The sequence below is a fragment of the Loxodonta africana genome, chromosome 20, assembly GCF_030014295.1.
Source record: "Loxodonta africana isolate mLoxAfr1 chromosome 20, mLoxAfr1.hap2, whole genome shotgun sequence".
NCBI classification, from domain to species: Eukaryota; Metazoa; Chordata; class Mammalia; order Proboscidea; family Elephantidae; genus Loxodonta; species Loxodonta africana.
Genome location: NC_087361.1, coordinates 16307865 through 16317815, shown reverse-complemented (window position 1 = coordinate 16317815; position 9951 = coordinate 16307865). Strand labels below are relative to the sequence as shown.

At 36.0% G+C, this 9951-nt stretch overlaps 1 protein-coding gene across 1 annotated transcript; it reads left to right on the top strand.

Annotated features, from left to right (window-relative positions):
- Positions 1 to 3227: 3227 nt before the first annotated feature.
- LOC100665600 (olfactory receptor 5AC2) lies at positions 3228 to 4231 on the top strand. Its single transcript, XM_003410348.2, has one exon. It carries the CDS (start codon positions 3308 to 3310, stop codon positions 4229 to 4231), a length of 924 nt encoding a protein of 307 aa, XP_003410396.1. The 5' UTR covers positions 3228 to 3307.
- Positions 4232 to 9951: the final 5720 nt, after the last annotated feature.

The following is a 9951-nucleotide window of genomic DNA, read 5'->3' as shown; positions in this document are numbered from 1 at the left end:
CACCTACACCAGAAAACCAGCGCTAGCAATTTGGTATGTTCGTCCACATCTTTATTCATTCTCACGTCATGTTTATTTATATTTCAGAACAAAAGCTTTCAAAAATACATTACTTTATTAAAATAGGATCATATAATTTGCATTTATTTACATATTAATTTATGTATTGAGGATTATCCGACATTAACTAGTATGGCTCTGTTCTATTTTTATTTATGTCTGAATAATATTCCACAGTAAGACTGTACTTGTACCATAATTTATTGGACCAATCTGTGGTGATAAGTGCTCTTTTGTTTTTCAGGCCTCTGCACTCATGAAAAATGCTTTATTAAACATTATTTAACTTTATTCTTGTGTATGTGTGCTACTACTTCTAGAATGTATATCCGGAAGTAGTTGTTAGATCAAAGCTTACATATATTCCTAATTTTTGTAGGCAATATCATATCTATTACAATTTACATTTCTACCAGTTATATTAGAAATTACTTCTTTACTCACTTTTCTGTCATCAGCAAGTATTATTTATCACTTTACTGTTTTTCTTACCTGATGAGTGAAAATGATTCATGAGTTTTTAAAACATCCCTAGTTATTAAGGAGTTTGAGCATTGTTTCTTATTCATTCATTTTGATTTGCTTTTCTGTAAACATATCTGTTCATATCTTTTGTTCATTTTTCAGTAGGTTGTCTCACTTGACACCTTTTTGTTAGAGGGTGTGTGTGTGTATGTATAATTATTACCCACTAACCTTATATATCATTAGTATACAATGTGTCAAATCTATTCTTGAGATGGTCTCCAGATTCAGGTGAGATGTACTCAAGGTGTATTTTGGCTATTCTGGATGTGTTTTGATTTTCTTCAGCTTCAACTTGAACTTGCATATAAGCATTTGATGATCTGTCCTACAGTCGGCCCCTTGCCTTGTTCTGACTGATAATATGGAGATTTTCATCATTTCTTTCCAAAAATATAGTTGATTTGACTCCTGTGTTTTCCATCTGGTGAGGTCCATGTGTATAGTCACCATTTATGTTGATGAGAAAAGGTATTTGCAATGAGGGAGTCATTGATCTTGCAAAATTCTTTCATGTGATCTTCAGCGTGATTTTATCACTAAGGCCATATTTTCCAACTACTGATCCTTCTTCTTGGTTTCCTTCCAACTTTCACATTCCAATTACCAGTAATTATCAATGCATCTTGATTACATGTTTGATCAATTTTAGATTGTAGAAGTTGGTAAAAATCTTTAATTGCCTCATCTATGACATTTAGTGGTTAGTGCATAAATTTGAATAGCTGTATTAACTGATCTTCTTTGTAGGCGCGTGGATATTCTCCTGACAGAGTTGTACTTCCAGACAGATCTTGAAATGTTCTTTTTGATGATGAAAGCAACACCATTCCTCTTCAATTTGCCATTCCCAGAATAGTAGACCATGTGTTTGTCTGATTCAAAATGGCCAATACCACCCCATTTCAGCTCGCTAATGCCTAAAAAAACCAAAACCAAACACAGTGCCGTTGAGTTGATTCCGAATGACAGTGACCCTATAGGACAGAGTAGAACTGCCCCATAGAGTTTCCAAGGAGTGCCTGGCAGATTTGAACTGCCGACCCTTTGGTTAGCAGCTGTAGCACTTAACCACTATGCTACCAGGGTTTCCCACTAATGCCTAGGATATCGATATTTATGTGTTTCATTATATTTTCGGTAATTTCCAATTTTCCCAGATTCGTACTCCATGCATTCCACATTCCTATTATTAATAGATGTTTGCAGCTGTTTCTTCTCATTTTGCATTATGTCACATCAGCAAATGTAGGTCCTGAAAGCTTGACTCCATCCATATCATTAAGGTTGACTCTAATTTGAGAAGGCAGCTCTTCCCCAGTTGTATTTTGAATGCCTTCTGACCTGACGGGCTCATCTTCTGACACTATATTGAACAGTGTTCAGCTACTATTCATAAGATTTTCACTGGCCAATTTTCAGAAGTAGACTGCCAAGTCCTTCTTCTTAGTCTATCTTAGTCTGGAAGCTCAACTGAAACCTGACCACCAAGGGTGACCCTGCTGTCCAGAATCACAGCAACATGCAAGCCATCACAGTAGGACAAACTGACAGATGCATGGATGACTTAAAGCACTTATGATGATGATCAAAAACTACAGCCTTCAGTATGTATTATACCTCAACATAAAGAAAACAAAAACCCTCACACCTGGACCAATAAGCAACATCATGATAAAAGGAGAAAAGATGGAAGTTGTCAAAGGTTTCATTTTACTTGGATCCAGAATCAATGCCCATGGAATCAGCAGTCAGGAAATCAAACAACATATTGTATTGGGCAAATCTGCTGCAAAAGACGTCTTTGAAGTGTTAAAAAGCAAAGATGTCACTTTGAAGACTAAGTTGTGCCTGACCTAAGCCATGGTATTTTCAATCGCCTCATGTGCATGTAAAAGCTGGACAATGAATAAGGAAGACCAAAGAAGAATTGACACCTTTGAATTGTGAAGTTGGCAAATAGTTTTGAATATACCATGGACTGCCAGAAAAATGAATAAATTTGTCTTGGAAGAAGTACAAGCAGAATGCTCCTTAGAAGCAAGAATGGTGCGACTACGTCTCACATACTCTGGACATGTTATCAAGAGGGATCAGTTCCTGAGGGACATCATGCTTGGTAAAGTAGAGGGTCAGTGAAAAAGAGGAAGACCCTCTATCAGACAGGCTGACACAGTGGCTGCAACAATTGGCTTAAGCATAAACAACAGTTGTGAGGGTGATGAAGGACTGGGCAGTATTTTGTTCTGTTGTCATATGGTTGCTATTAGTTGAGATCGACTCATCATCAACTAACAACATCAAAAAGCCTTATATATGAAAGATATCTTGCAAATATTTTCCCACCATATTTTTTGTTGTTTCCCTTTGTTTTTGGTCTATTTGGCATATAACAAAAATTATGTAGCTCTCTCTATACTAAATTGTTAATCCATTTCTTTTCCACATGCAGTGAAATAATGATTTCAATATCTTTTCAAATTCTTGCATTTATTTCATATTCCTTCCCACCCTGTTTTAGGATTATATAGCTAAATTTAGAATTTGTAAATATCTCTTACTCAAGAATGAAAGTTACACTTAAAAAACTACTAATTCCATATGAAACACCACTAAGGTGTAATTGAATTTGCACAGAAAATATTAAAAAATCACTGCTTTATATTATTGTTAGTGACAGTTGTCTTCACTTTTCTCATTACAGTGATTGGAAAGGGTGGCTATGTCAGAAGAAAATAGGACTCTGGTGACAGAGTTTGTTCTCACAGGACTTACAGATCATCTATGGCTGCAGGTCCCACTGTTCCTGGTGTTCTTGGTGATCTACCTCATCACCATGGTGGGAAATCTCGGACTGACGGCTCTTATTTGGAAGGACCCTCATCTTCACACGCCCATGTACTTATTCCTTGGTGGTTTAGCCTTTGCAGATGCTTGCACTTCAACCTCTGTGACCCCGAGGATGCTGGTCAATTTCTTAGACAGAACTACAATGATATCTCTGGCAGAATGTATCACTCAGTTTTATGTTTTTGCTTCCAGTGCAACTACAGAATGCTTCCTCCTGGTAGTGATGGCATATGACAGATATGTAGCTATATGTAACCCTTTGCTTTATCCTGTGGTGATGTCCAACAGACTCTGCACTCAGTTGATAAGTATTTCATATGCTATCGGTTTTTTGCATCCCCTGATTCATGTGGTTTTGTTATTAAGACTAACTTTCTGCAGGTCTAATATGATCCATTATTTCTACTGTGAAATACTACAACTGTTCAAAATTTCTTGCACTGACCCATCTACTAATGCACTGATGATATTTATTTTTGGCGCACTTATACAAATATCCACTTTAATGACCATCATAATCTCTTATACTCGTGTGCTCTTTGACATCCTGAAAAAAAAATCAGAAAAGGGCAGAAGCAAAGCCTTCTCCACGTGCAGTGCTCATCTGCTCTCTGTCTCATTGTACTATGGCACTCTCATCTTCATGTATGTGCGCCCTGCATCTGGCCTAGCTGAAGACCAGGACAAAATGTACTCTCTGTTTTACACGATTCTAATTCCTCTGATAAACCCCTTTATTTACAGTTTGAGAAATAAAGAGGTTATAGGTGCCCTGAAGAGAGTTACAAAGAAGTAAACAGCTCTCAAGGGAAATTTCAAACGACTCTTCTCACCCTTTGCGTAAGTGAGTCCCCAAGCTTTGCAGATTAGTCATGGCTGTGCCCTGTCACAGAGGGTAGTGGTCAGGATCCGCACTATGTGAGGGAACCCAGCTTCATACAATGTTTACTTGATGTGGGTCCAGTTGAAGTGTCTTGCGTCAGCCACAGCTGACTGACTTGGAAACACTGCATTCCTCATTATCTGAACATTCAGTTTTTGATAATTTACTATCTGCAAGGAATCCCCTCCCCAAATTACATTTAATAAAAAAAAAAATTGACAATAATTAAGGCTGATATATAAGTGTAAATCTTTTAGATTATAACTAATCCTTGTTCATTGTGTTAGACCTGCATGTTAGTAAGGCTCTGTGACGCTGTACTAGTTACAGAAATTCTGATAAACTGACAAACACTGATTCTTCGCAAAAAGCGTTCTTGAAATAAAAGTTAAGATTAATGTGGGAATCTAAATATATAGGCACATCATAACAGCAACAATTTTTTAAAAAGGACATTAGTGTGAATTAAACAACAGAATACCAAAATTAAACATTTCTCATATCTAGCGCATATTTTTTTTTTTTTTAGTGCATATAACAACTTTCGTATAAGATGTTTTATGATATAGCAGTATTCAGAAATTTTCAGATTTGGAAATATCTCAGGATAGTGTTGTTCTGTGCAGTGGAGTCAATTTAAACTTGTAGCGACCCCATGTGACAGAGAAGAATTCCCGCTTAGGGTTTTCTTGGCTATAATCTTTGCGGAAGCAGATTGCCAGGTCTTTGTCCCACTAGGTAGGCAGAATGAGTTTGAACTGCCAGTCTTTCACTTAGCAGCATAGTGCTTAACTCTTTGTGCTACCAGGGCTCCTTGCTTGGAATATAACCCCACAAATATTACAGACCTCCTGCACTCTATCTATGAGAGCATTTTATTTGCAGTAATAAGCATAGACAAACATTTGAATAGGAATTGCATTGCTATACTACAAGAATTAACCAGGCAGAGGCAAGGACAAGAATCTGGCTAAGTGTTTATGGATGTGGGTCCAAGACCGAGGTAGTAGGTTCTCTTAAAGCTGAGGCCAGGTTCTTGTGGTCTAAGCCACCAATTTACTTCCAATTCAGTGACAAGACCAAATTAACAGACGCCAGTTTACTTTTGAAGTACAGAACTAGCACAGCTACCCTTTGGCTAAGACTGAATTATGTTCCTCGAGCAGTCTGTTTGTCCAAGCATTATATTTAGGAAAAAAAGATTTCATAGAAAAGGGAAATGAAATTCAAGTTGCTTGGCAGAGAAAATGTACCTTTTGTTCAAGTATTTTAAAATAGTAATTTTTTTTTGTTCAGGGACCCTGGTGTTGCAGTGGTTAAAGTACTGGGTGGCTAACCAAAAGGCCCAGCGATTTGAACTCACCAGGCACTCTGTGGGAGAAAATGTGGTAGTCTGCTTCCATAAAGATTTACTGCCTCGGAAAACCTAAGGGTAGCTCTACCCTGTCCCAAAGTGTTGCTATGAGTGGAAATCGACCCGATGGCAATGGGCTTATTTATTTATTTGCTGTAATTCCAACGAATTGCTCCAAAACATGTCTAAAAGACTTTAAAAAAATATGTGTATATATATCTATATCTCTAATACATGTGATATTTATTTGACTTGTTAATATAAGTTAAAATTCCAATTATTTTGAACAGTTGTACAGTTTTATTTCTATAGGTCCCCACTAACAAATGGTTTTTTGAAAATTACGCAAATGAACCTATTATACTTAGCAATACTATCAACATCCAGGAGAGTCTGAATACATTCAGTTTTGGTGCTTTAATTTAAGAATGGCTTATAAGTTAGGTTTGATTTTTGCTATCACAAATTCCTGTATTTTTTATTAGCATCCTGTTCCTATAATTTACTTAGATCCTCTGTTATAATCTCTTAAATTCTTATCATTTTGACAAAAATAAATTTATTTCCACAAAAATGTCTCAACACGTTTTTGTTTGAGAGCCTGTCACAGCATAATGTTTCTCGTTTCTACAGTGATACATTATGAGTGAAATGTTAAAGCTACAATGAATTATTACCTTTTTATTAACCTTTTAGTTCATGTGATGCTAACAAATCAGGACTTTGTTTTAACCTAACTGCAGTACCATTATCATGTTAAGCAAATTAATAATAGTTGCTTAGCAAAAACAAATGAAACTCATAGTGACCCTGCAGGACAGAGTAGAACTGCCCCATGGGATTTCCAAGAAACCACTATGTCACCAGGATTTATTATTTAATATCAGCCTGGTCCAATATTCCCAATTTATCTCAAAAATGTTATTTTGTGGTTTCTTGGCCTGAATCAGGATTTAAACCAGGTAATACTCATTGCATTTGGATGATAGTTTTTTAAATCTTTTTTTAATCTGTAACAGTTTCCTTCTTCCCCCATCTACCCTCTGCCTTTTTTTTTTTTAATGTCATTTCTTTATTGAAGAAACTGGTTTACATTTCCTGTAAAATTTTCACTTTCTGGGTCTGGTTGATTGTATCTCTGTGATGAAGGTAATGTATCCCCTGCAAAATGGTAGACAGTGTTAGATCTATAAGCATAATTAGACAGGATATTTGTATTTTAGGTAGTGAGCTGTGGATTTCCTGTTGTGTGAAAACAAGAACAAAATTCTGATTGCCCCATTTTTAGTGACGTTCATTTCTGGTTCTATTCAGGTGATGCCAGTCTGAGCCATTCATTGTTGAGTTTCCCATCAGCCCTATGGACAATGATTTTAATGATCATTGGCCAGATCTATTATTTTATCAAGGATTGCAAAATGGGTTATTTTCTTAATTCTAGCATTCTTCTGCATTTATTAGCTGTGATATTTTACTAGAAAAACTTTCATCAAATTTGGGCTACTCCTCTAAAATATGGTCCGTAAAGGAGGGGCAGAATAAATTCTCAATTACTTTCCTTTATTTATATATTTTCAGAATAATAGGTGGAGGCCTAGCAACTTTCTAAGGTAACCAATGAGATTTATGTATTTGTTTGGCAGAGGTATTCTTTTGTGTGTGTGTGTGTATACAGTCGCCCATCTGTTTTCTTCTTTGGGTTATTTGCTTCCTCTCCTGTTTTTCTTTAACTCTTTGGCCTATGGTTTATCAATTTTGTTGATCTTTTTTTTTAAAAAAAAAAACTTTTCATCTTGTTAACTCTTTCAATTGTTTTTCTGTTCTCTATTTCATTTAATTCTGCTCTAATTTTTATTATGTGCTTTCTTCTGCTGCCCGAGGGCTTCTTTTGCTGCTCTCTATTTGTCCAAGTTGTAGGGTTAATTCTTTGATATTGGGCCTTTCTTCTTTTTGGATATGTGCATTTATTGCTATAAATTGACCTCTGAGCACTGCAGTGTCCCAAAGGTTCTGGTAGGAAGTGTTTTCATTCTCGTTAGATTCTATGAATTTCTTTATTCCATCCTTAATTTTTTCTATAACCCAGTAGTTTTTGAGCAAGGTATTGTTTAGTTTCCAAGTGTTTGATTTTTTTTCCTTGCTTCTTCTGTTATTGATTTCTACTTTTATGGTCAGAGAAGATGCTTTGTAATTTTTCAATGTTTTGGATTTTGTTAAGGCTTGCTTTATTGCCTAATAAATGGTCCATTTTGGAGAATGTTCCATGTGTGTTGGAAAAGAAATTATACTTGGTTACTGTTGGATGGAGAGTTCTGTATATGTCTATGAGGTCAAGTTGGTTGATTGTGGCATTTAGATCTTCCGTGTCTTTACTGAGCTTCTTTCTGGATGTTCTGTCCTTCACTGAAAGTGGTGTGTGGAAGTCTCCTAGTATTTTTGTGGAGCTGTCTATCTCTCTTTTCAGTCCTGTTAGAGTTTGTTTTATGTATTTTGGAGTCCTGCCATTGGATGCATAAATATTTAATGTGGTTATGTTCTCCTGGTGTATTGACCCTTTAATCATTGTATAGTATCCTTCCTCATCCTTTTGGTGGATTTTACTTTGAAGTCTATTTTTTCAGAAATTAATATTGCCACTCCTGCTCTTTTTGATTGCTGTTTTCTTGATATATTGTTTCCATCCTTTGAGTTTTAGTCTTTAAGTCTAAGGTGTGCTTCTTCTATGTAGCCTATAAATGGACTTTTTAAAAAAATCTATTCTGCCACTCTCTGTCTCATTATTGATGCATTTAGTCCATTTACACTCTGCATAATTATTGATAGGTATGAATTTAAAATTTTTTTTTTTTTTTTTTATGAATTTAGTGCTGTCATTTTGATGTCTTTTTTTGGGTTGTTGACAGTTTCTTTTTTCCACTTAATTTTGTGTCCAGTCGTTTTTCTTTATATGTTTTCTTTTCCTCTTTTTCATTAGTGTTGCTTTTTTATTTGCTGAGTCTTTACATTTTTCTTGTTTTTTATTTTGATGTGTAGGATTGTTAGTGTCCTATTTTTCTAAGTTTAAGCCAATCTTTTGTTTCTTTATATTGTCTTGACTTCCTTTCCCTATGAAAGATTTATAACTACATTTTTTAGTCCCTCTTTTTTTGTTTTAATGTTATCATCTTTTACCTAATGAGGGCTCTGTTAACCTGTTTTGAGTGCCTTTCCTTTGATTTATTTTTGTGATTTCCCTATCTGGGTTGATATCTGGTTGCTCTGTCCTGTGTTCTAGTCTTGGGTTGTTATCTGATAGAGTACCACATAATTTTTAGGGTTTCTTCATTTTTTAAAAAATCCTTTTACCTAATTTTTCCTCAAGTATGTTGGTGTCAAGTGCTTTACCTTCAATCTCAGTAATTCTGACCTCCATTGCCTCTATTCTGTTCCTGTGACTTTCTATTGAGTTGTCTAATTCTGAAATTTTACTGTTAATCTCCTTGATTTCTGTTTGCTGTCTGTCTGTGGATATTTGCAGCCTATTAAATTTTTCATTGTGCTCTTGAATAACCTTCATCATTTCCTCAACTGCTTTATCTGTGTGTTCCTTGGCTTGTTCTGTGTTTTACCTGATCTCCTTCCTGTTCTTTTGAAGAGTTCTGTATATTAATCTTTTGTGTTCTACCTCTGGTAATTCCAGGAAACTCTCTTCATCCAGAAGATTTCTTGACTCTTTTTGGGGAGCTTGCTGAAGTTATTATGGCCTGCCTGTTTATGTGATTTGATATTGACTGTTGTCTCCAAGCCATAAATAAATTATTGTATTTATTTATTTAATGTTTGCTTACTGTGTCCTAGCTTCTTGTTTTGTTTTGATATACCCAAATAGGCTGCTCTAGTGAGCTAGTTTGTTTATTGGCTCCTCTAAGCCTCTAACATCCTGTCGTCAGGTGATTAGGGTTGCTACCCAGTATATGAGCCCATGAGTCCATTTACTTTTCTTGTATGGATTCAGCTCAGGTATCCAGGTAGTCAGTCACCAAGTGTGTGGTACAGACTCTTACTGGCAGTCTTAGACTAGCAAGGATGATTGATGTAGACACAGGTATCTGGCTGCAGTAGGAGGTCACATGCTGAGCAAGGTAGGAGACTGACAACTGCCCCTGAGATTGTGTGAGGGAAGTGTGACCCTCTTTCCTAGAGTGTGTAGGTGGATGGGTTTTGCAGCCAGACTATGGGCACCCAATGATGTTGGAAATAAGGACTGGAGGCACTACTTACTCTTGGATTCCTGTCACAG

Bases quoted from the DNA above. Each gene is read 5' to 3' on its own strand.
- LOC100665600 (XM_003410348.2), top strand. From the start codon at position 3,308: ATGTCAGAAGAAAATAGGACTCTGGTGACAGAGTTTGTTCTCACAGGA.